The 27,833-nt window shown below is 36.5% G+C and overlaps 2 protein-coding genes across 2 annotated transcripts in view; both read left to right on the plus strand.

Moving 5' to 3' along the window:
• The window catches only part of Kcnt2 (potassium sodium-activated channel subfamily T member 2), a 267,014-nt gene that overhangs the window by 128,461 nt on the left and 110,720 nt on the right, over positions 1 to 27,833 (plus strand). The window contains exons 10-12 of the mRNA XM_032915567.1: positions 20,763 to 20,912; positions 22,290 to 22,519; positions 25,927 to 26,140. Of these exons, the coding sequence (XP_032771458.1) occupies positions 20,763 to 20,912; positions 22,290 to 22,519; positions 25,927 to 26,140 (594 nt within the window). The remainder of the gene's footprint in view (positions 1 to 20,762; positions 20,913 to 22,289; positions 22,520 to 25,926; positions 26,141 to 27,833) is intronic.
• Positions 14,343 to 14,685, plus strand: LOC116911125 (macrophage migration inhibitory factor-like). Its single transcript, XM_032914972.1, is given in 2 exon segments — positions 14,343 to 14,500; positions 14,502 to 14,685. Coding segments are annotated over 2 exon segments (342 nt in total).

The following is a 27,833-nucleotide window of genomic DNA, read 5'->3' on the forward strand; positions in this document are numbered from 1 at the left end:
ACAGGACGTGCCTGGTCCTAGAGGGATTCTGCCTCTGTTGTCCCGATTCCACCAGGCAAGTCACTTGCAGCAGATAAGTTAGTCTTACCTGTGGTCCCGAGGCTCAAGTTCGCTTGCGGGGTTCTGCCCACGGGCTCTCTGCGGTGGCAGCAACCAGGAAGAACAGTAATATACTTTTTGTAGTTATAGTGTACGTCTCAAATGAGGACTTAGCATTTGGTATAATGGTATCATCCAGGTTACCTGCTCTATTTGAATTGTCTACTGGCATTATCTTTGCCCTATAGAATATCCTGTCATATCTTCTGTATTTATGTCTTTCTTCTTTTCACATTATTCTAATATGTGACACTTCCTATGTGTATAATCACATGAGTTTTATGGAGATAGATAGATAGATAGATAGATAGATAGATAGATAGGCACAGATATACAGCTATATATGTCTGCTAGAATATATAATATGGGTTTTTCCACAGTGTTTCAAGAGAGCCTAGAAGTAATGACATCCTCTTAGGACTTTAGCCCTCCTCCTCAAAGAAGGAAGATACAAAGGGAATGGCTATTAGGGTTAGTTTTTTCCATTAATTTATTTATTCATTTTTATCTTGATCACTTTGTTCAGGTTAAGTTGGAAGGGTTTTAAATGCTTTTATTCTGTGTTGTTTGGGAGAGTTCACCCAGAAAAATCTTTCACAAACACTCATTTATAGAAAACAAACACAATCACTAAGGCAAAATGGAGGCAAAAATGCTAGCTATGCCCCACTGCTTGGAGTGCTACATGGGCACTTTTCTCTACTCAGGAAGTAGGTTAATGACCTCAAGTGAGACATTAGCCATAAGCCAACCCCATGTGCATATTACCCAAGCACCCACACATTCACTATGTTCAAACACCCATGAGAAAAAAAGGGAAAATCCAGTGTTTTGACTCCAGGAAAAGGCCCAAGGGAACCCACCAGGGAGTGAAGAAAAGAAGGATGGAAATGAGAAATGTACAAAATGAGTGAGCAGCTTTATCTTTCCCTGAGTTTTTTTGCGGAGAGCCCGGGGAATCAGCTGCCGTGTGGGTGGAAGAGAAAGTTTCTCAAAAGTAATAGGGATTATAATTACCAGCCTGGCTGCCAGAAAGGAAAGGAAGAAAAGGGTGGGAGATGATGCTCAAAGGGACTATCTTTAGCTCCATAGGAAGGTTCACACTCAAAACTGTGACAGAAGACTGGATTTCGAAATCTGGAAAATCTAGTTCACTGTTTAGAATAGTGAGGGGTACTTTGTGTTAACTTTAAAGTCTTGCTCTATATCTGTCTTTCTCTGTGTCTCTCTGTCTCTTTCTCTCTTTCTCTCTTTCTCTTTCTCTCTCTCACACACATACACACTCACATACCCACACCTTGAGTTTTGAATGTATTTGGTTGCAGTATGTCAGCTAATATAAATCAGCATATAAAAGTTGAACTTTATTTGCTAGATATGTACCTTAGCTGCTAGAGTGCTTGCTTAGCATACATGGACCACTGGGCTCTATCTATGGCACATCACATTTCAAGTGAACAGGGCTTTTATTGGTACACATCAGTAGGAGGATGAGAAGTCCAAGGCCATATGTGGCTCCATAATCATTTTGGATCTAGCCTTGGCAACATGAGAGACTTTTTTTTTTCAAAATAATAATGTGACATAGCTTTAAACATTATCTGATTCTCTGATCCCACCCATACATTTTGATGTGATTTTCTGAGGGTTCCACTATGTATCTTCCTTCTCATGACTTTAAGTCACATCACTGACAGCATGCTGAAATTGAGCTGCAGCAAGGTGAAGAAATAACCCTTTTCAATGACTATGACTTGTGATTAACAGTCCACTGTTTCACTCGGACCCCTTGTCCAGATCAGGTAGCATATAGCTTTCTAGTATTCAACAGGAACTCAGTGCCTAACACTTATTCTTAGGACTCAGATTTATACCTAGAACCTAAATGGTCTGCACTTGCTTATTCTATTCTGACAGGATTCCCTTAAATGACCTTTAAGTCATAAACATAAGCTCATTTATAGATCCAGGAGAATTATATTGATAATTTTGGCATCAAACTCTCTTTCCTCTGTCTCTCTGTCTCTCTGTCTCTGTCTCTCTCTGTCTTTCTCTGTGTCTCTCTCTAAGTCCTCTTGTGTGTTCAGTGTGTGTGTGTGTGTGTGCAGTGTTTGTGTGTGTGTGTTTGTGTGTGTGTATTGTGACCAAAATAAAACAAAAAAAAATTAATAAAAATAATGCAACAGGAGGGAACTTTAAATAGAGCAAATTCATTTTCTCGAAGTTCTTGAAGCCAGAAGGCCTATATCAGTGCTCAGTCTCCTTGATTGCCTTTTGCTAGCTCCTCAGATGGTGTCTCCTCAATGAGCCCACACCTCTGCTGTTTTTTGTGTGCCCACATTTCACCTTCTTCTAAGAACACATGTCAAGTTGGATCGGGACTCATTGCAACAGTCCCAGTTTAATGAAAACACCTCCTCAAAGGCTTGATTGCCAAATGCAGCCATGTTCCGAGCTACCAGGAATCGAGCTTGGACATGTGGGTTGAAGAGAGGGCACCGTTTGGCTCCTAACATGGTCAGGGGGTGTGAGTGTGGTGGGTTCTTTGGGATTCCATCCACAAACTGTTCTTGTTTCCCAGTGAATATCCAGTTCCAACACTCCCACAGAAATGTGATCTTTTGATCACAAAAGTTAGGAAACATACTATTTTTTGTTTGTGTCTGGTGGTCCTTTATTCATTTCTTTCATGAAATAAAGAAGTATTCTGTGTGGTGGCACATACCTGCAATCCTGATACTTAGAAGCATAGGCAGGATGATTTGGAAAAGGGAGCAACACTCTATATAACCAGGAATTCTCAAAGACAAAACAAAACAGAACAGAACAAACAAACAAACAAAAAAACCTGGGCTACAAAAGGCTTTGTCTCAATACGAACAAATAAAAACAACTGGAACAGGAGTGGAACTATGAATGAAGAAAGGGGAAGTGATATGGTCTTTAAACATGCTGGAATTTTTCATTTACGTGGGCTTATGTGTAATGAGAGCATGCAGAGAATGGCATGTTATTTTAAGTATCTATCAGTCCATATATTTATTTTCTTAAGTACACTAATAAAGAAGTAGCTGGAGACCTCCTGTGGAACACATTTTGAGAAAATCTGTACAGATTAGTGGCCTTGGCTTCCTCTGCCTGGGGAGCCTCTAATTGTTTAGCATTCATCGTCAAATGAGATTGAAACATTTCCATTCTATGTCTTTAAGGCAGTCTGTGCATGAGTCCGGGTTTATTTTTACCTCCTTATCTCCCATGGTTCTCTTGTGTATAGCACTTTCTCCAAATAACATATCCTAAATATACTTTGTAGTTTCCGCCTTCTGTATCTTTTAAAAATGTGATTCCCTATGCCTTAAATTCACTGCTTCTCCCTTCCTGGAAGATTTTGTTATACCAAAGGTTCTTTCTCCTTATGGATATTTCTAAACTTCCCTATTTAATGTGACTTATTCCCTTTATAAACTTGAAATGAATTTTGTTATATTTGACTAATATATATGTATTATGCCCTCTGTGGCCAGGTATTTATGTTCCTGCCTCCTTGGCTTTAAAATAATTCAGGTAGAATACATTTTTAGTTCTAGAAAGTGTTTTTGTACAACATAAGTACTCATTAGGCATTAATCGAAGGAGTGACATAAAAGATATGCTTAATTGGATCCTATGAACCCTGGATTCCCAGCCTTCTGTGAAGCTTGAGCATTTAACTTACTCCTTCCTGAGACTTTGTTGAAAATGACTAAGAAATAATTAATCATGTTTTATGATCAAGATAATAGAAGACATGAGAAATTCCCTTGGGTTTTGGAGAGGTGAAAAGTAAGCACTGTCAAGGAAGGCACCAGCCATGATATTGCAGACAGTGACAAAAAAAAAAGAAGAAGCTGGGCCCAGGCGGCTCTGGTATTGAAGATTTCTAGGAAAGGAAAATAATAGCCTGATTCTGTGGGAAGACCAGAGAAAGCTGATTATTCCACCAATCATCTATTACTTTAAAGTTATTTTTAATTAGAAATGTGTCACTTGAAATAGTAAGATGGTAAGATTTTTCTTAGTATAGCTTTGCTTTTTGGAGTGCAGATGTGTGAGTGTGAGTCTCTGTGTGTGTTTGTGTGTGTGTGTGTGTGTTTGTGTGTGTAATATCTATCTATCCATTCTTCCATCCATTCTTCCATCCATTCTTCCATCCATCCATCCATCCATCCATCCATCATCATCTATCACTCTTCCTCTGTGCATGGAGAGGACTGAGATCAATGCCAGCTGTCTTTCTGTAGTCCTCAACATCTGTTTTACGTTTTACTTTATGTCTTTTAATTCAATTTTGAAGTGTTTTACACGAAGAAACATTAATAAATTGCCATCCTCAAATTAAAAGTACTCATCTATTAAGGGGTTATAAATGTTTTATCTGAAATTGCAAAAATTAAAACAATAACAAATTTAATAATATAAATATATTTATATTCATTGCTTTCTACAAGGATTTATTATTTATACCAATAGTTAATATGTATCACACCACTTGGAATTTGTATCAGTTTTGTGCTATAAAAAGATTTCTATCTGAACCCATGAAAAGAGATTAAATGAAAAGCATTATAATTTACTTAAATATGTTTAATATATAATGAGTTATGGACCAGAATTAAAGAATAAGTTGTCCAAATTATTCTCTTTACTTCTACTAGAGGAAGAATGTTGAGGGTGGACAGTCATGATCCCATGCAAGGTAGAGGATAATGAATCTTGCAAATCTTTCCCAAATTTTCATAGATTTCTATTTATATGCTCTGAACATTAATACCTTATTTGTTTAAATTTTATTTAGCATTTGGGTAAGATCTCTCACTAAACGTAGTCCTCTCTGCCCTAAACTATAAGACTGAGCATCCCCTCATGCTCTTGCTGCAAGCACTTAATGCACTGAGACCTTCCAAACCCTAAAATATGGATTTGATTGTACTTATTTAGTTTAAATGTCTGGAGGATATTTTCTGCTACATAATTTTGAATGGTGCCTTAGCCCTCAATAGTGAGAATATGTGGGAATCTTGGTACTCTCTAGACTAAATAGCCTCCTCCCTTCTGTTTCTGTGAACTAAGACTAGGCATTTTAAAGGTATTCTTCAAAAGAAATGAATACTTTATTATCTCAAGATCCAATGCTCACAGGATTAAAGCACAATTTTTTAATTTGCTGAGTAACATCCTATTAAATATAGTTCTGTTAATGTATCCATTTAGGATAGTGACCTCAATTTGAATGGAGATGATGTTTGAAAGTGGGCTGGACTTGGTGTTTTTAATAGTCACAATTAAAATTTAAAAGATAATTCAAAGCTACTAACCACTAAAATGAAAATCATATATATGTGTATATATATACATATATTAGATATAAAGAATATAATAGTATTGAAAACAAAATTACATGTAAAATTGCATTAATTTACTTAATTTTGCTTCAAAAATAGGGAAATTTAAATGCTGTAGAAAAATATTAAGGAATTATATAGCCATGTGAATGGTTGTTTAAATATATAAAATGCAGTTTGTTATAACTTTTAAAATATTTAACAAAAATTCCTCCTGATATGATCACAGAAGTGGATTTTTATATATTTTTCTCAGAGAGAAAAGGTTTATAACAAATAAATCCTGAAATTATTCAAAATGAATTATTCAAAATGAATATAGTTATTACTATTAAGATGATTAAAAAATAAAAGATATGGAAAGGGAATTAGTGAGTGAAGAAGACTTGCTGAAATTAGAAGTGTTTTGCTAATCTTTTCTGAAGAATTTAATATTATAAAACCTAATGTCTTAGATTAGGATTTTAAATATAAATGCAGATACATAATAATAAGACCTGACGTCTCAGTTCAGAAGAACAACCTGAGAGAGATGGTATGTTTCAGTACATATGACAGAAAAATAAGGTTAAGAAATTAAACATAAGAAATGTTAAGAACGAAGAAAAATTAAGAGTTGTAAATTGACATGGTCTGCTTAAATGCAAATTATAAAGGGTAGAAAATTCTCCTAGATAAAGAGCACTTTGAAGTTTAAGAACATATCTGGTAGAGACAACTTCTTAGGAAAATATTACATATTCTTTCTCCTAAAGGAATCTAGACTTATAAAGGACTAGCTGGAAAAAAGTGCGGGCAGGATATTGGGGAAGTAAGGAAGTCAAAAAAATAACTAAATTAGTAGTCACTGAAACAATCTAATTACCAATGAGACAGATCTGTTAATGATTCTTTAGTGGCTAAAAAATAATATTTTTTTCTTTTTTTAATTTTTATTTAACTTATTTACAATCCAGATTTATCCACCTTCTGGTACACCCTTTGACTGTTCCACATCCCATACCTCTTCCCCTTCGATGTCTCCAGGAAGAAGTCCCCATTCCCTCATCACCAACCCCACCAGAGCTCCCCTCTTCCTGGGACCTCCAATCTATTGAGGGTTAGGTGCATCTTCTCTGACTGAAACCAGACCCAGGAGTCCTCTGTTGTACATGTGATGAGGGCCTCATATCAGCTGGTATATGCTACCTGGTTGGTGATCCAGTGTCTGAGAGATCTGGGGGGAGGGGGTCCAGGTTATTTGAGACTGCTGGTCCTCCTACAGGGTTGCTCTCCTCCTCAGCTTCTTCGAGCTTTTTCCCTAATTCAAGCACAGGGGTCAGTAGCTTTTGTCCATTGGTTGGGTGTAAATATCTGCATCTGACTCTTTCAGCTGCTTGTTGGGTTTTTGGGAGGTAGGCATAATAGGTCTCCTTTTGTGAGTGCTCCATAGACTAAGTAATAGTGTCCGGGCTTAGTGCCTCCCCTTGAGCTGGATCCCAATTTGTGCCTGTCACTGAACCTCCTTTTCCTCAGGCTCTTCTCTATATTTTCCTTTTAAATTTTGTCCTTTGACACTCTTGCATTACAGTCTAAAGATCAATTGTTTCTAGAGTATTGCCTTCTGAATTATTTTTTTTTAAACTTTTGAGGGTGCTGGGAATTAAATCCAGGACCTTAAACATTCTCAGCAAGCCCTCTACCACTGAACAAATCCCTTATATGTGTGTTTAGAATGTGCTGTAAATTTCTGCTAATGGACTTATTTTTTATCAATAAATTTATGGTAGATGAGTTTTCAAAATAAAGGACAGCTTCAATGACAGGAAGAGGCAGCCAAAGTCTTTCTACAATTATTTTTAAAAGGGCAAAAAGTGTTAACCTTAAATAGCAACATTAGGAAATTCCCAAAATCCCTCTATCCCTGAATATCACATTAATGGTGGCTGAGTGTAATTTTCCTGTAGAATTCACTCTGGTGTGCTAATTTGAAGGTTCAAACACAGCAATGGAGCTTCGATATTACAGTCTAGTAAGTGCTTGAACAGAGGCTGAATTGCTGGCATTTTGTAAGAACACAGCTATACTCGGAGACAATACAAAGTTCCTTTTGACTCTAAATATATGTTGATTCTGAAGTACAGATTTAAAATATGAGACCTGAGCAAATGACGATTGTGTGCTATGATGTGCAGTTTCACTAGGACAAATTAATTTCTTTCCTTCACATGACAGTTCTAAATCTATAAATCTTCTACCCAAATTATCAGGATTTATTTGTTTTATTTTCTCAGTGGTTAACAGGAACTAAGTGAGTGTCTTGGAATACCCACATCTAAAATAACGTAGGATTAATCAACTTTAATATTGGCGAATTTAAGCCACCCTATCAATTGTGAACATTCAACTCTTGATCACTGTAACTCCTTACTGAGCTTGATCTCCTTAATTATGTTTTTTGTTTAGATTTTTATTGTATGTCAGAAAATATTGCATCCCTTTCTCGATTCCCTCTTATTTAAGAAATTGAATCGCTTATGTAGTAAATACCAAACAGCTTTTCACTTCCATCTAGTGGACAGAAAATCAATTATCATTTTTTATATAGTCTCTGCTACATCTTTGGTATTAGGATGCACATTTCTATTTTGATAATGTAAATAGCTGAAGTCCTGCTTTCAAGCAGAAGTGCATAAACACATCCTACTATAAAGAGCTGTGTGATCCAGGCTGGTTATTTAGTTCCTGTTCATGTCTTAACTTTCCTCATTCTAGATAGAACGCTATACATGCAGTCAAGCCTGTCTGCGAACTAGTCTTATGTAACTCTATTTCTATCCTCCACTCACCTCAGATAGGAAACTGGAGAGAGACGTAAGTAAGAATGCCACCAAATTCAAATTTGCTTAAAAAGAACTTTTGTCGGAGTTATAGGAATGTGGGTGAGGGGGTACTTATACAAGCAGAAATGACTCAAAGACAGATGCATCACCAAAAATCCTGAAGCAGGGGTGACAGCTCACAAAAGCTGGCAACATAGAATGCATAGCACAGACTGCAAAAAGCTCAACAAGCTTTATATATCATTTCTTTGTGCCATATTTGGCCTAAGCTTCTTCTAGGATCAGGTTGTTTTTTGTGTTTTTTTTTTTTTTTGTTTTTTTTTTTGTTTTTTGGTTTTTTTTAAAGAAGCATTAGTGACTTTTGTCAGTTTCAGGGACTTCAGGGAACCTTTGAGTTGTTTATTTCCTGATCTCAATAACATTTCTGCAAGATGAAATGTTTCCTCCCTTGCTACAATATCCTGTGTCTTGATAAGTTTACTTCTAAGATGACGACACAGGAACTTTCTCGTAACCAACTATCAAGAATGAGCCTGTATCCAAAGGTTAAAGGCTATTTGTGTTGTTATCATTTCTTAGGCATCTAATGTGCCCCATTCAGCACACAACTTATCAGTATGAATACAATGTCATAGGCTACTATTTGTCATAATCATATTTTGAGCCAACAGTGATTAAACTATAGATACCTGTTGAATGATATGAGTAAAGCTAAGGTTGCAATACTTACATATTTTAACTTTTAATTACAGTAAAAGTTTCAGAGACTGAAAATCATGTAATTCATGTGTGTTTGAAGATTGTTCTATAAATTCTTTGCATAAACATATAAAATTAAGATAATTTTAAATCTGAAGAGAAAAGAGTACAGTAATAATTAAATTAATTGATTTGAACTATTTTTAAACATTTGGCTAGTCACGTAAGACTTTTGACAATCTACTTTTAATCAATAAATATGGACTCAGCAATAAGAGATTCTCAGATGGAATTCAAGGCCCATATCTAAACATAGTAAAAGCAATATACAGCAAACCAGTAGCTAACATCAAAGTAAATGGAGAGAAACTTGAAGCAATCCCACTAAAATCAGGGACTAGAGAAGGCTGCCCACTCCCTCCCTACTTATTCAATATAGTACACGAATTCCTAGCCAGAGCAATCAGAGAGCCAAAGGATGTCAAAGGGATACAAATTAGAAGGGAAGAAACCAAAATATCACTATTTGCAGATGATATGATAGTGTACTTAAGTGATCCCAAAAGTTCCACCAGAGAACTACTTAACCTGATAAACAACTTCAGCAAAGTGTTGGGGTATAAAATTAACTCAAACAAATCAGCAGCCTTCCTCTACTCAAAGGATAAACAGGCTGAGATAGAAATTAAGGAAATGACACCCTTCACAATAGTCCCAAATAACATACAATGTCTTGGTGTGACTTTAACCAAGCAAGTGAAAGATCTGTATGACAAGAACTTCAAACCTCTGAAGAAAGAAATTGAGGAAGATCTCAGAAAATGGAAAGATCTTCCATGCTCATGGAGTTGCAGGATTAATATTGTAAAGATTTCTATTTTGCCAAAAGCGATCTAGAGATTCAATGCAATCCCCATCAAAATTCCTATTCAATTCATTATAGAGATGAAGGAGCAATTTGCAAATTCATTTGCAATAACAAAAAACTCAGGATAGTGAAAACTATACTCAACAATAAAAGAACTTCTGGGGAATCACCATCCCTGAATTCAAGCAGTATTACAGAGCAATAGTCATAAAAACTGTATGGTATTGGTACAGAGACAGGCAGGTAGATCAGTGGAACAGAATTGAAGACCCAGAAATTAACCCACACACCTATGGTCTCTTGATCTCTGACTAAGGAGCTAAAACCATCCAGTGAAAAAAGATTATTTTTCAACAAATGGTGCTGGTTCAACTGAAGGTCAGCTTGTAGAAGAATGCAAATCGATCCATTCTTATCACCATGTACAAATCTTAAGTCCAAGTGGATCAAGGCCCTCCACATCAAACCAGATACACTCAAACTAATAGAAGAAAAAGTGGGGAAGAGTGTCAAACACATGGGCACTGGGGAAAATTTCCTGAACAAAACACCAATGGCTTATGCTCTAAGATCAAGAATCGACAAATGGGAGCTCATAAAACTGCAAAGCTTTTGTAAAGCAAAAGACATTGTCATTAGGACAAAACAGCAACCAACAGATTGGGAAAAGATCTTTACCAATCCTACATCTGATAGAGGGCTAATATCTAAAATATACAAAGAACTCAAGAAGTTAGACTCCAGATCCAAATCATCCTATTAAAAATGGGTTACAGAGCTAAACAAAACATTCTCAGCTGAGGATTATCAAATGGCCAAAAAGTACCTAAAGAAATGGTTAGCATCCTTAGTCATTAGGGAAAGGCAAATCAAAACAACCCTGAGATTCCACTTCACACCAGTCAGAATGGCTAAGATCAAAAACTCAGGTGACAGCAGATGCTGGCGAGGATGTGGAGAAAGAGGAACACTCCTCCATTGTTGCTGGGATTGCAAACTGGTACAACCACTCTGGAAATCAGTCTGGAGGTTCCTCAGAAAATTGGCATTACACTACCTCAGGACCCAGCTCTACCTCTCTTGGGCATATACCCAAAATATGCTCCAACATACAACAAATACACATGCTCCACTATGTTCATAGCAGCCTTATTTATAATAGCCAGAAGCTGGAAATAACCCAGATGCCCTTCAACAGAGGAATGGATTCCAAAAATGTGGTACATCTACACAATGGAGTACTACTCAGCTATCAAAAACAATGACTTCATGAAATTCATAGGCAAATGGAATCAACTAAAAAATGTCATCCTCAGTGAGGTTACTCAATCACAGAATAACAGTCTTGTTTTGCACTCATTGATAAGTGGATATGAGCCAAAAAGCTAAAATTACCCAAGATGCAATCTACAGACCACAGAGAGTTCAAGAAGTAGGATGACCAAAATGCAGATCCTCCCATTCCTTGTTCAATGGGAGAAAAATATTCATAGGAGGGGATATGGAAGCAAAGTTTAGAGCAGTGACTCAAGGAATGGCCATTCAGAGCCTGCCCCACATATGGCATATACATAATATATATATATATATATATATATATATATATATATGTGTGTGTGTGTGTGTGTGTGTGTGTGTGTGTGTGTGTGTGTGTGTGTGTGTGGATGTATATATATATATACATCCAGAGCTTGTTCAATACAGAGGTCAATGCTAGCAGCAAACCATTGAACTGAGACTAGGACTCACTTGCGGGGAATTAAAGGAAGTACTGAAATAGTTGAAGGAGCTTGCAACCCCATAAAAACAACAATGGCAACCAACCAGAGCTTCCAGGGACTAAACCACTACCAAAGGACTATACATGGACTGACCCAGGGCTCCAACTGCTTATGTAGTAGAGAATAGCCTTGTTAGGGCACCACTGGAAGGGAAAGTCCTTGGTCTTGCCAATGTTGGACCCCCTAGTGCAGGGGAATACCCGTATGGGGGACGGGAAGGGCAGGGAATGGGGGCTTATGGACAGGAAACTGGGAAAGGGAATAACCTTTGAAATGTAAGTAAAGAAATATATAATAAAAAATTAAAAAAAGAAATTCTCAGATGAATGAGATGTTAATGTTTTTAAAAATGTGAATGTATTTAATAATTCAGTGCAATTTTGACACAGAGATCGAGGTGCTGTGCAATAATGCTTCAAAATAATGTATGTGGAACAGGAAATTCCACTGAACTCTTAATCAGTACCAAATTAGATTCTTTTACTATAGTCACAGTATCCATATGGTATGTATTTGGGTGTGTGTCTACATGTGTACAGTGTATTCTTAAATTTATAAACACAACATGCCCTGTCCATAAGTAAACTTTGTGTTATCTATTCTTTCAGAGTAGACCACTTAGTATTGGTCAGTCAATTTGAGTGGTGGTTTTGGTGGTGTTTGTTTGTTTGTTTTGTTTTGTTTTCACTGAGACTATTCCCTGTTCGAATCACTCTTTCCATGCCTGCTGTTTGTTGTCTCGGACTGAAGCCCTCTAAGCTTCCACCCTTTCATGATTAAGCTGTCTGTTGATATTATTCCTGTTTAGGTCTTGCTTAGGCAGCCATGTTCACCAGATTACATGAGGTTAGCTTCTCTGACTTTTCTAGACACTAACAAGATATAGAAGATGAAGATATTTGTCGTTAGATAGTCAATTGTTCACCAATTTTCTTTCTTCTTTAAATTTATTCACTTAACATCCCAATAGCAGCCCAACCTCAGTCCCTGTCCTCCAAGGCCCCTGATTCACAGGCTCTGTTTCTTTCTGTCTGTCTCTATCTCTGTCTCTCCATCTCTCTCTCTCTCTCTCTCTCTCTCTCTCTCTCTCTCTCTCTCTCTCTCTCTCTCCCTCCCCATCTCCTCTGACAAGGGGGAAGACCCCTGAGTCCCAACCCACCCTGGCATCTCAAGTCACTGTATGACTAGGCACATGCTCTTCCACTGAGACCAGACAAAGCAGCCCACTTAGGGGAACAGAATCGACAGGCAGGCAATAGAGTCAGTGAGACCCTGCTCCAGGGCCTCCTGTTGGAGACCCTACTTGAATCCCAAGTTGCGTATTTTTTACATATGTGCAGGAGGTATAGGTCCAGCCCATATTTACTCTTTGGTTGGTGGTTCAGTCTCTGGGGGTTTCCAACAGTCCAAGTTAGTTAACTCTGTTGTTCTTCTTATGAAAGTCCTAACCTTTTTCGGTCCTTCAATACTTTCCCCAACTCTTCTATAAGACTCTCTAAGCTACATCTAATAGGCTGTGGGCCTCTGCATCTGTTTTGGTCAGGTGTTGGGTGGACTTCTCAGAGTATAGTTATGCTAGGCTCCTGTCTGCAAGCATGACAGAGTATCATTAATAATGTCAGGAATTGGTTGTTGCTCATAAAATGCATCTCAAATTGGGCCAGTCTTTGGTTAGCCATTGCCTCAGTGTCTTCTCCATTTTGTCCCCACACTTCTTGTAGGCAGGACATATTTTGGGTTAAGCATTTTGTGGGTAAGTTGATGTCCTTATTCTTCTACTGGACTCCTTCCTGGTTATGGGAAGTAGCCACTTCAGGTTCCACGTCTCCCACTGCTATGAATGTTAGCAAGAGTCACCCTCACAGACTTCCTTAAGCTTCCCCCATCCAAGATCTCTGGCATATCATAGAGATGCCCCTGCCCCCTCATCCCCTCAGCCTCTGCCAATTTATGTTCATTCTCCCATGGCCTTCTCTTTCTCTCCTGTATCTCTAAACCTCATTCTCTTTCACATTTCCCCTTCCTCTCTCCCACCTGGTTTCTTCTCTCTGTCCACCTCTCGTTTCTATTTCCTCTTCTGACGGAGACTAAAGTATCCTTGTTATTTAACTTGTGCCCTTCTTGTTATTTAACTTCTTTGGCTCTGTGGATTGCAGTGTTGATCTGTACTTTATGGCTAATAGCCACCTAAAAGTGAGCACCTACTGGGTGTCTGCATGAAGAATAATGCAAATAAATCCATATTTATGATCATGTACAAAACTCAGGTCCAAGTGGATTAAAGACTTCAACAAAAAAACCATACACATTAAATCTAATAAAGGAGAAAGTGGGGAATAGCCTTGACCACATTGGTACAGGAGACAATTTCCTAAGTAGAACAGCTCAGGTGTTAAGAACAACAATTAATAAATAGAAGCTAATGAAATTGTAAATCTTCTGTAAGGCAAAGGACACCATCAATAGGACAAAATGGCAGCGTATAGAATAGGAAAAGGTCTTCACCAACTCTATATCTGACAGATGACCACTATTCAATCTATGCAAGGACAACTCAAATTTATATCAAAGCTAACTCAAGAGTTTAATCACCAACAAACCAAGTAACCCAAATAAAAATGGGGTACAGAGGCTTGGGTCCCACCACACTTTGCACCGTCCTCCAGTCCTCGCTTGCAGTCCCTCAGCCACCATGCCTATGTTCTTTGTGAACACCAGTGTTTCCTGTGCCTCCATGCTGGGGGGGGGGGTTCTCTCCAAGCTCACCCAGCAGCTGGTGCAGGCAACTGGCAAGCCGGCACAGTACATCTCAGTTCATGTGGTTCCAGAATAGCTCATGACTTTAGAAGGACCCCTGTGCCCTCTGCAACCTGTACAGCATCACCAAGATAGGTGGCACTCACCGCTGTGACTACAGCAAGCTGCTATGCATCCTGCTGTCTGAACACCTGCACATCAGCGCGGACTGGGTCTACATCAACTATTGCAACATGAATGCAGCCATCATGGGCTATAACAGTTCTACCTTTGCTTGAATCCTAGCCTCACTTACCTGCACAGTTGTTCTTTGAACCTTGATGTTCTGTTTATCCATTGGTTATGATACACAGCTTCTGGTCGGGAGAAATAAATGGCCTAAGACACACACACACACACACACACACACACACACACACACACACCCATACACACACAAAATGGGGTACAGTGCCAAACAGAATTCTCAACAGAAAAGTGCCTAATGATTGAGAAACTAAAGAAATGTTGAATGTCTTTAGTCATCAGAAAAGTGCAAAGCAAAATGATTCTGAGAGCCTACCTTACATCCCTCAGAATGACTATGATGTAAACCTCAAGCAAACGCAAATGCTTATGAGGATGTGGAGAATGAGGGAGACTTTCATTGCTGGTTGGGAGTGCAAACTTGCATAACTACTCTGGAAATCAATTTTGTGGTTTCTCAGAAAATTTGGAATATTTCTACCACAAGACTCAGCTATAAGACTCCTGGGCATATACCCAAAAGATCCTCAACCACACCACAGCAACACTTGCTCCACTATGTTCATAGCAACTTTATTTATAGTAGCCAGAAAATGGAAATAGCCTGGAAAATCCTCTGGCCAAGAATGAATATTAAAATTTTGATTCATCTGCACAATGAAATATGATTCAGCTATTAAAACCAAGAACATTAAGAAATTTGCAGGCAAATGATGGAACTAGAAAATGTCATCCTTAGTGAAGTAGCCCAATCACAAAAAGACATTCATGGTATGTACTCCAACAACATTTAGTCCTTATATGTATAAATCAATTACCAGTTATATAGCCCTCACTCTTACTTAGAAATTGTTTTATGCTGGTTAGTATTATAAGTAAATATTTTACTGAAAATTGTGAAAAGGTATCAAGAAATATGTAATGACATAGTCTCAAATAGGAAAATAAAATAAAATATTTAGGAATAAATATAACCAGAGACAAAAGCTTTCTACAATGAAAACTTTAAGCATCTATGATAAGAAGGAAGACACTAGAAAATGGAAAGAGATACTATGCACATGAATCGCTAGAATTGGTATTGTGAAAATGAAGTTTCTTACAAAACCATTTAATAGATTCAATGCAATTAGACATGTTACTTTTCACAGAAATAGGAAAAAATTCTAATATTCATGTGGAATCAAAAAATACCCCAGAAAGAAAATCAATACTAAGAAAAGTTATAATGCTGGATGAATTACCATTCTAGACCTCAAAAACATTATAGAACCAATAATAAAAAGCATGTGTTACTGGCAAAAAAAAAAGGATTAAAAAAGATAGAAAGAAAAAAAGAAAGAAAGAAAGAAAGAAAGAAAGAAAGAAAGAAAGAAAGACAGACAGACAGACAGACAGACAGACAGACAGACATACAGGCCAGTAGAAAAATTCAACATCTTAACATAAGCCTGTATGATGATAAAAACCTACCAGAGAAAAGATATTATCTTCAAAAATTAGAGTCAAATGGTATTAATTCATACTTATCCTCTTTCACAAACAAAAAAATGCAAAAGAAGAGTTTTCTCTGAGTTATAAGTGGAGGTCACATCTTGGAATCATAGTAGTAGTAAACTGACATCCCTTTCTTCTTGGGGCTTTGTTATTTAGTAATGCAGTAACGTGAAAGCAGAAGTAATTTTACTAATTTGCATATGAATAACTAATAATTGAACTGAAGGTCAATAAGGAAGAGCCTTAGGAAGAAAATAGAGTATCATTATGAATTCTTAGGTGTAATGCAGAGTATAGTGATCAGAAAAAATTAAAGACTAATCTTGGCTGTAGTAGGGAGGAGAAAACATGACCTGTGAAACCTCAAAGGTAATAGTGATTACAATTTCAACACCATAGACTTTTTATATGATAATTAGAAAAAACAATTTAGAGCTTTAAATTTAACTTTTAAATCTTTAAGCATTGATGGAATGTTTGTACCCATTTAGCTAATTAGATTGTAACAGTGATACAATTTAATTATGTGTACTCTGACCAAATCATGGCAATCCCCATTTCCATATTTCCTCTGTTATCATTCCCAATGCATTGAGAAACTTTACATGCTTCTTCATCTTTATTACAACATAGTAAATATGTTCAGGGCAACAGTTGACACAAAGGTTCGTTAAGACTAGTTTAAAAGTTTAACCATTGATGGAGAAAAGTACAAACAATTTGATGAGCTCAAGAGACTCTTCGGAGGTAGCCATCATTCCTAGCTGGCCCCAGAAAATAGTCCCCTTTGTCCTTGCTTTTCTTCAAGCTATTCTTAACACAATGACAAGAGGAACTTTTATAAAACTTAAGTGTATACTTTTGCACATATTTAAAATCTCACTGGCTGCCAAGTTATTCCAAGGAAATGTCACATCTCTTGAATGCTATGTTTCTATAAGAGCCCTCTCCATGGTCAACTGTCTCCAATTTCTTCTCTTTCTCCCCAAATTCAGAAAAAAATGGCTGCTTTGCTCTTCTTTAGACATCCTGGGCATTCTTTAGGAAAATGCCTGTTGTTGTTGTTGTTGTTGTTGTTGTTGTTATGTTGTTGTTATGTTGTTGTTGTTGTTGTTATATTGTTGTTGTTGCTGCTGCTGCTGTCTTTCATGGCCTTCTTCTAATCAGCAGTAGTTAATCTCTTATTCATATTTTCTTCAGCCCTTGGCCTCTCAGTATGTCATTCCTGGAACATCCTATTTTCATTGAAATTATCCTTCATAAAACTTTGGCCTCTTTTCTCTTTATTTTTCTCCTCAAATCTACCATTCATGTTTATTCTAAGTAGTATTTGACTACACTCTTCATTTTCTTAATTGCAATAAAATTGAAGTTAGCAACCTAATTTACATACAATTGCTGTTTTGTACAATTAGATATTGCTATCATTATTTGATGAAATTTCCATCTCATTAATTAATTAATTTGTTTATTTATTCATTTATTATTTCTCATGTATTATATCTGGATCACAGTTTCCACTCCCTCTTTCACCCCCTAGTCACTGCCCCCATCTCCCTTTTTCCCATATCATTTCTCCCTATCATCCCTCCCCAGAAAACACCAGTCCTTCCAGAGATATCCACCAAACACAGCATAACAAGTTACAATAAGATCAAGCACATACCATCTGGACAAGGAAATCCAGTAGGATCAAAAAGTTGCCACAAGTAGGCCCAAGAGTCAAGAATACTTCCCCACCCAACTTCCCTGTTACTACTGTTTAAATTCCCACAAGACCAAGCGATACATCTATAACATATTATATAGAGGACCTTGGTCAGACCCCTAAAGGCTCCCTGATCTCTTCAAGTCCTGATGAGTCCTGGTTAGTTGATTTTGTTCCTGTGTTCTCCTGCTGTCTCAGCAAATTTTTGATGCCATTATTTTTAATAGCTGAGTGATACTCCATGCTGTAAATGTACCACATTCTCTTTATCCACATTCTTCAGTTGAGGGACATCTAAGTTGTTACCAAATTTCTGGCTATAATGAATAAAGCTGCCATGAATATAGTTGAGAAAGAAGTCACACCTACTTTCAAAAAGAGACCTGAGTTTCATTGAGACAATTTTACATCTTTATAATTAGTAAACAGTAAAGGTTCTTGGTTACTTCTTAGAAGCTTTTAGGGAAGTGATGAAAAGAGGGGATCCTAATCAGATGATGCTTCCTGAAAGGTGAAGTAAATCTCTAAAATAACAAGATGGGAAAAAACACGATGGAGGACATATTTTTGGAGCTGGTCTGAACTCTGCCCATCACTTTTACTCTCCTCATCACACTACTGTGTTTCCATTTCAGCTTCTAAAATAGATTCATGACTCTCTTGAAGGAATTTTAGTATAACTGCATAACAAATCCCTGACCACACGATCATTTTGTATCTCCAATAAGGCCTGATCTGTTGCCAGCATGTTCTCTAACATCGCTGGATCTTCATCATAGACTTTTGTCTTTGCCAAATACCATTTTCCCAAAGTGTTCTTTTGTCCACAGGATGATTTTATTTGTTTTGGCCAAAGGGAAATCTTCTCCACAAAGAATCATCAGTCATAATGAACTTAGTTTTATTCTCTTCGGTGACACCATATCTGAGAGAAATGACTTACAGGAGCAAAAAGACTTATTTTGATACAGGGTTTTGGAGAGATTTCAGTCAGTCCACAGAGCAGTTCATCTGGGCAATGGTAGCATGAAGCAGAGACTTTTTAACATATTGGTGGATCAGTAAGCTGGAAGGACTACACTTGACCTTCAAAGGCCCATACTTGGCAACCCAAGGTTGCCTAGGGGCCTTTACCATCTCAAGATTCCACCAGCTTCAAATAGTCCTGTAAGTCAGGGATGAATTGTTCCAGATATGACTTTGTGGGGAAACATGTGATATTCAAACTATGATGGTTAGGAAATCGTCATTAGAAATACATTCATCAATAGTCAAATACACCCATTATCTCAGTATTTCTAAAGGGATTCATTAACGCTGAAGAGTATAGATATTTAAAGAACTATTGCTGTAGGGCATTGGCAGATATGTTGAAAATAACGATAAAAATGGAAGAAACAAAGTTGTTAGAACAACTAAATGGCAGCCAACGTTTTCTGACTACTTTGTATTTTAATAACATCCTGGTGATTTATTTAGCTTACATCAATTTAGCTAACATAGTAACGTTGGTGCTGTTTTTCACAGAAGGGATAAACTCAAATAAATAGGGAGTGAAATAACTCACTGAAATTTGCAGAGTTGAGATTCAAATCTGGTGGTAGATTGCAAAATCTAAGTATCTGATTCCATAAGAAACTCATGATGGAGTAAAGAAGAAGGGACCTCTACTTTGGGGACATGTGTGTATTCTTGGTTAATGGATATTTAGAAAATATTGATAAATTCATTTCTTTACTCATTATTTAGATTATAGTTGGACTTTAACATGAATTTCAAAACTTTGTATGATAAGCTCATCCTTTACTTTCTTACTTTAAGAAGTTATCTTGTAGAGACTGCCATGAGAGAACATTAAGTGTGTGTGTCCATTCAATTTTTTATGATTTTGCTGCTAGTACCCATAATCTTTAAATTTCTAAAACCACAAAATTAGACAGAACATTGTAAAGCTAAGGAAACTACACATTTTCTTAATGTACATGCCTTCTTTCTGTAAGCACCTTAACTATCTCTTCTGTATTCCAACTTAGTCAACTTTCAATTGTTTTCACAAGGAAGAATGTATAGTTCATGTGCAAGAAAACTTTAATTTTCACATTTTAGCAGTTTAGAATTCTATGATCCTGGTTGTGGCATGCCAGGTGCTGGACATGAACTTCTAAGCTATAGATTTCTAACTCTGGACTATAGTACTAGCAGAAAAAGCTGGGTAGTTCTCCAGAATCCATGATAGCTCTAATCTACTCTAAAGTTTACTCTTATGGTTGGTTTAACTATCCCCAAAAGGCCTTGTATAAAATGCTATCATAAAAGCAACACATGCATTTTAAAATGGTATAAATAAATATCAAATCTATTCCTGGGCCCCTTATACAAAAGTGAATGATTTTTAAAGCATACACAGCTTGAGGGGACCCTTGGTTATAAAACCAACAAAAGTTAGCATCAAGTGTTACAAACTCAAATATATAAACTGGAAAACACAATTCCAAAACCAAAGTTAGGCATCTGCAAGATTCAAGCTGTATCATAAGGTGAATTTAGCCTTGTGGTGGAGATAACGAAACAAGTTCTTCAGACTGGACATGAATGTAGCATTTCCACGTGAGCTCATGAAGCCATGGTCTGAGTAAATACTTCTGACATTGGGTCTTGTAAAACTCTCACTTTCCTACAATACACTGTTCATTAAGGTTCCATGTTATATGTGATGCTGAGTTTAATTTAGGGTCGGGACTTTTGTGTAATACTATCATTCCGAGATCAAGGCCCTTTAAGGCAACCATGCTGAATTTGTTTACTGATTCTTGACTTTGTGTATCTGATGGCTGGCCATTAATATCATTCACCCCCATTCATTGTGTTTTCCTTTGCCTGTATGTGTGCGTGCTTGTGTTGCAGAGAAGGGCAGCAGTCACCTGAACAGTGGCAGAAGACGTATGGGAGGTGCTCAGGAAATGAAGTCTACCACATCGTTCTGGAAGAAAGTACATTTTTTGCTGAATATGAAGGGAAGAGTTTTACCTATGCTTCTTTCCATGCACACAAAAAGTATGTTTCGGATTCCAGGGGAGAGTTAGCTCATCAGCCACCCAATCAGAACATTTGTACAGTTTTCCAAACTGGTGTTCCTGAGTTGGATGTCTTTAGGGATTTTCAGCATTATTTTTGTTCCATTTTTAACTATAGATTTAGTACTTCCTGTAAGATGTATTTACCAGGAGGAAAATACGTTAGGAATCTCTACTCTGCCACATCTTAGACTCTCACAGCATCCTACCACATTAATAATTTATAGCTATCCAATAATGTGTTTTGTTACCTAAATGAAATTTAAGGAGATGTTCGGTTTTATTTGTATTTGCAAACCCAGAAACCCTTGAAAAAGAATACAACAAAAGAAGAAAGAAAGCACCCTTTTCCCCCTTCGATCTTTTGAATCATGATCTCATGTACCTCAGGGTGTCCTCAAACTTACGACATGCACAAGGCTAATTTTTCCCACTTTCCACTTTCATTTCTAAAACAACACATAACTCTCCAAAAAGAAATGGACATTAGACACTTTTCTTTCCCTTTTATAATTTCCCTTTTATTAATAACTTAAGGAAATAAAAATATATCAAAATTGCCTATATTAAAGTATATTATTTAATGAAATCTTGGGTACTTTATATTAATGTTATTCTTAACTAATAAATAATTTACTCAAATTTAACACTCTCTGCTACTATTTATACATATTTAAAAACTACATATATTTTAAAATTTGACTTAGTAACATACTCTGTTTTCTATTAAGAAGAAATTTGAAAGTTAGAACATTACCAGAGATCAATAATAAATATTTAAATACAATATTTATTATTTATAAATATTTAAATACAATATTGCACTCAGAGTTTTGAAGTTCTCCTATAGAACATGTATGACCATTGAGGAACAGTTGAAATGTTTCTTTCTTGAATGTATGAAAGGTGACAGAGGTGGTAAGCAAGAGCAATTCAAAGACATCACTTTCTTTCACATGACATTAGATATGAATCTCTTTTATGTCAATCAATTTTAAACATTCTGAGAAAGGTAAGACATATTGTTCATAGCTTTGACATTATTAATTATCTTAAGAATTATAAAGTAATGTTATCTCTACTATATGACAAGCAATCTAATATTCTATATTGCTTTATTTTTTATTTATATATACCATAATGCTTGAGACCAATAGAATTTATATTTTTTTAAAAAAGTGAGATTATTAAATGTTAGGACCCTGTCTGGTCCCTAGTTCTATTTTTGATGTTCTTATTTTGTTCTGTTTGATTAGAGTTGAATAATTTTCTTAAAATATAAATATTTGAAAGAAAAAAGCTAAGGACTTTTTCTAATTGTAATTCTTAAACTCTTATATTCTTCTTTTAAATTAAGGTTTGGTGTCTGCTTGGTTGGTGTTAGGAGGGAGGATAATAAAAACATTTTGCTGAATCCAGGTCCTCGATACATTATGAATGCTTCAGACATATGTTTTTATATTAATATTACCAAAGAAGAAAATTCAGCATTTAAGAATCAAGACCAACAGAGAAAAAGTAATGTGTCAAGGTCATTTTATCATGGGCCTTCCAGATTGCCTGTCCATAGCATCATTGCCAGCATGGGTCAGTACTCTGCAATAAACTTTAGTGTGTTTTGTAAGATTATAAATGCACATTTATTTTCCTAAAAAAATCATAGTCAACTTTAAAACTTATTTGTATATATCATACCCTATTATGCTTAGATAATACAGAACAAAATTTCTAAACCATTGATTAAAATAAAGCAATATTACCAAAATGTATTCAGTAATTTTGTTTCTGATCATAACTGTTTGCCTTGTATATGTTTCATGTTGATTATCTGTTCAATTACCAAATGAGACTACTCACAGTAGTTGTTTTTTATTTATTTTCAAAAATCTCTCATTTTATCATGTCCCCATCACTGACTTTACACTTATGACACCCACATACACAATATAATACCATGTACACAGTTAAGATGAAATGCATTAAAAATTCCCCATTAAACTACCTATACACCTAAAGTTTAAATGATTTCTTGTCATAAGGAATGCACGTCATTCCCTTTATGTAATTTCATTGTCTTTACTTACTCAATGAGCTCACTTTCTTCACCCAGTTTGGATATTTTACCTGACCTATATTTAGCCTTATTATCCTTAACTTCATTTCCCACCCACCCCCAATCGGAGGCTGTTATTTCTACACCCTGCCATGCACACCCAACATGATACACACACATACGCTATTGACCTTCATGATTTCGCACCTCTATAAGTTCCTCAAAGTGGTTGGATTTTGATGTGGTTTCAAATACCATGCCCTTCATGTCTATCTTAACTCAGTCTGCAGTCTCACGTATCTGAATTCAATGTTCAGAAGTTTCAAACCGTGCTGTGGTTGAGAATGGTTGCAGAAAGTCACAAAAGAGTGTTATTTATGAATTAAATATGCAAAATAAATGCAATCAGCATTTCTATTACTTGTAACAATATCTAAGTGAAAGTAAAGAACTGAAGGATCTTGATAAGTAGATAAACAGCTTGTGCAAACATGAGGACTTGAGTTTGTTCTCACGAATCTACATAAAAATGCTGAGCATGCTAGAACACACTAATAATCCCAGCACTGAAGAGTCAGAGACGATCTGCATAGATAGATATTGTCCAGACAGCTCACCAATGCTGTTGACCCTCAGCAACTCAGAGACCCTGTCCCCAAAAGCAAGAGAGATGACTCCTTAGAAACAATGCATTTGATATCTGGATTCCATGTATATTTGTATACGTGTTGTGTGCTCCCACATACAGTGTATACCTGTACACACAAAAATATACAGACACATTCACACACTTGTGAACACATAGACAAAACATAAAAAGAAAGAATAGACCACAAGGAAGTAAGAGATTAAGTTGTAGGAAACATATTGAGCTATATCTTGAATACCACAATGAGACACTAATAGTGTTAGGTGAAATTTCTGACTGTCATGCCAAGTTCATACAGTGAAACCAAAGCCCTGCCCAGTGCCAGAGTATATGCCATTATTTCAGAATTTTATTTTTTAAAGGAGGTAAAATGGGGTCATTCAGGTTAGCATTATTTATTTCTATGTGACTAGTGAACTGGCAGGAAGAAGAAATACAACATAGACTCAGGGACAGGCAACTGATGTGAAAAGATAATTGAGAGGATGTCAATCATCAAAACAGGAATAATAACCAATCTATTCCTCACCATGCTCTGAAAAATATCACAACAATGTGAAGACTTTTATTCTGTAACTTTATCTTTCATAATTGTGAGAAATTAGTCTCTTATGATATCTAATGTGCTCCACACTGTTATGGAAGATTTAGCAAATTATTACAAATACCATGAGATTCATAAAAAAATAGAATAACACTGATGAACAATTGAACTAATAAACTGTAGTAGATCCTATAGTCTAAAAACCTGTGATCTAAGAAATGAATTTTCACAGAAGTTAAAAGGAAAAAAAGGGGGTTGGGATTTAGCTCAGTGGTAGAGCATTAGCACCTAGGAAGCGCAAGGTCCTGGGTTAGGTCCCCAGCTCAAAAAAAAAAAAAAAAAAAAAAAAAAAAAAAAAAAAAAAGGAAAAAAAAGTCAATGTCAAAATATAGAATTTACTTGGGACTGGAGAGATGGCTCAGTGGTTAAGACCACTGACTGCTCTTCCAGAGGTCCTGAGTTCAATTCCCAGCAACCACATGGTGGCTCACAACCATCTGTCATGGGATCTGATGCTCGGCAGACAATATATATATATATATATATATATATATATATATATTAATTGCCCACTTCTAAAGCACAGGTTACCTATTTATGGCAGAAGGAATGCAGGAATGACCTCAGAAAAGACCAAGCATTTGTAAGAGAAAAAGAGTTGCAAGGAAAGGCTTGTTCCTGCAGCTCTAACTGCAGATCTAACTGAGAATTTTCTGCTAGATTATAAATTTCTCCTACCTATATGAGATACTGGCAGATGCCAGTATTGGCACTATACCTGACAACAGACCAAATGGAGGACACATATAGGCATAGTTCTGTCTGTGCTCAGCCTGTGTTAGGACAGAAGAACTATGTATTGGGGAGTAATGTTCAGTCAGATATATTGACAAAGAGATTATATAAGTATCTTTTTGAAAGTGAGAAAGAGTTTAACATATAATGTTGGGACAGATTTACATGAGGAGACACACTTGGAAAATAAAAATAATCTCATTTTGCTTTTGATAATATTTGAAAAGAATCCTAATGTGCCCTATTTTCTTTTTGTTCTGAAGTACTAGGGTACTGAATGATCATCTATAGACTTACTGTAGTAGATGTACTCTCCACTCTATAACTTTAAGATAACACCATCCTAGATCAGTTTCTTTTGCGTCAATAAATCCATTCTATAAAATTTACATCCCTTATCTATTTATTTAAAATTTTCTTTCATTACTTCCAGAAAACCTTCCTCTTTTCTCAATGAGACAGTTGTCCTAGAATCTGATATCTAGTAATCACCATCATCTTTGTTCATACCCTGGAATGACTGAGTACTGGTCCTCACGTAAGGACTTTCCAGGAGACCAAACCTTTTAAAGACCTCACTGCCTCTTACATATTCACAATTGGATCCAAGCTCTCATCACAAGAAACTACATCTGTAACAAATAATTTTTGATGCAGGGTCTCATTGGGTAGCTTTGAGTGGCTTGAAACCCACCTGGTAGATCAGATTGCCCTTGAACTCATGCAGATCAGCCTGCCTCTGCCTCCTGAGTGCATGTACACATGCACCAATGCACATACATACACACATACATACATACATACATACATACATACATACATATATACATACATACATGCACACATACACACAAATGCATGTTCGATAATGAGATTAATTATAACCATTAAATAATCATTATGTTACAGGTAGTAAAAAACTGCTAATGGATTTTCCTGTTTTACTGTGTTAGGTACTGTGGCTATAGACTTGCAAGACACAAGCTGTAGAGCAGCAAGTGGTCCTACACTGGCTCTTCCTTCAGAGGGAGGCAAGGAACTAAGAAGACCTAGCATTGCTCCTGTTTTAGAGGTAGCAGATACATCATCAATTCAAACCTGTGATCTTCTAAGTGACCAGTCAGAAGATGAAACTACACCAGATGAAGAAACATCCTCAAATTTAGAGTATGTTGGTTTTACTAGTTTGTGTTTTGCTCACATTTTTTTTTATTTTAAATTTTTGAGACTATCTTAGCTGGGTACTATACTCACATCATTTCCTTTCCCACTTCACTCTGCAACTGTACCCATGTACCACTAACTCCCTCTTGAAGTCATGACCTCTTTATTAATAATAAAATAGGAAATGGCTGGTCACATTGCACACTCCGAAAGCAGAGATGGGAGAGTGGCAGTACCCAACTGACTTTCTTCCTTTTTTTTAAGTCTAGCATCCCAACCCCTGATAGAAAATTCATGGTGATTCTTCCATCATCAGTGAGTCTTATGTGAAAGTATCTTCATCTAGAGATATGTTTTCTATGTGATTCAGAAGCTTATCAGGTGGAAAAGCAGGATTAACCATCATGAAATTTCACACTTTATCCAATGACACATTCTGACTTCTCCATGAAGTGTTTCCTCATTCTAGCCTTTTGCATCCCCCTTTATCTGGGAGCTACCAATTGTTGGAATTTAGAAAACAAAGACATTCTTTCTTTACTCAGCTTCCAATCTCTTACAGCACATACCATTTAACAGCCATCTCATTTTAACCATGACTGCCAATTCATTGCATTGCAGAAAGCTTACTTGAAGTGAGGGGGGGAAAGTTTTCCTGGGATGTGTTGCCCTGAGTGACTGATGGCATTAAGTGTTGTTACTAGAACTAGTGCTATATACACAATCATTGCTGATCATGTCCCACAATAAAATTCACTTAATCTCTAATGTTTTATTAAGCTGGAACTGAGCTGTCATTGAAACAGAAAAGTCACTTTAAATTTATTCACAATTTTTATTTGTTTCAGAAAATGTCAACGTACTTGTAGGTAAAAATCTTGTCTCAATGTATTTTGTAGTCCAAATACGCAAGTATATCTGTAGATACAGAATGGGACCACCAGCAGACTGGGCAACCATCCCTGCAGGCAACCATCCTTGTAGGAAATGATGTTTTGAAGTGTGAACAAAGTTCTGTTTTTAGATTTCTCAAACACTGAGAGGTAGAGGAAAATCGTAATAGAAAAATCAAAGACATATTAAGGTAGCAGGATTGGCTGTCAGCTTCTAAATTTACAAAATGTGCTCAATGTTACCTCCCAACCAAGAGTATCCTTAAAAATAGTTTCAACAAGGCCTTAACTTCATGGAGTCTTGGGGAAAGTTACCGAAAATCAAGAGCTTGCACACTGAATGAGAAAATATTGCTTTGAGCAATTTCCTTTTATTTACTAATTAACATTTAAGCTTCTGCCTTTTAGAAGTTCCAGGTTCCAAACTAGTGTAGCCAAAATGTGCAGGCGGCTGTTTTCAAAAGTCAGTAAACACGCTAAATTTCTTTGATAATATTTTAAGAACAATTTCAGGAAAGACCCTGTTTTTGACTAATTAAGTCCTTGCTACCTCTTGGTTCTGTGTGCCTGGCTAATGAATAATAGCAGAGCCAAACTTAATACAGCCTGCTGTAAATAGACTCTGTAAGGTATGGGAGTATTCTTTGTTATGGATACATGTTTATGTATCCGAGGGTGAGGACTGGGAAATGTTTTCTAGAAACAGCTGTGACGCATTTGCCGTCATTCCCATTTCTCTCTGAATCAAACTCAAATCCCCCCTTTCTCAATTAAACGTGAATGTGAATGGCTGTGTTGTGGGA

The sequence above is a fragment of the Rattus rattus genome, chromosome 10 (genome assembly GCF_011064425.1).
Source record: "Rattus rattus isolate New Zealand chromosome 10, Rrattus_CSIRO_v1, whole genome shotgun sequence".
NCBI classification, from domain to species: Eukaryota; Metazoa; Chordata; class Mammalia; order Rodentia; family Muridae; genus Rattus; species Rattus rattus.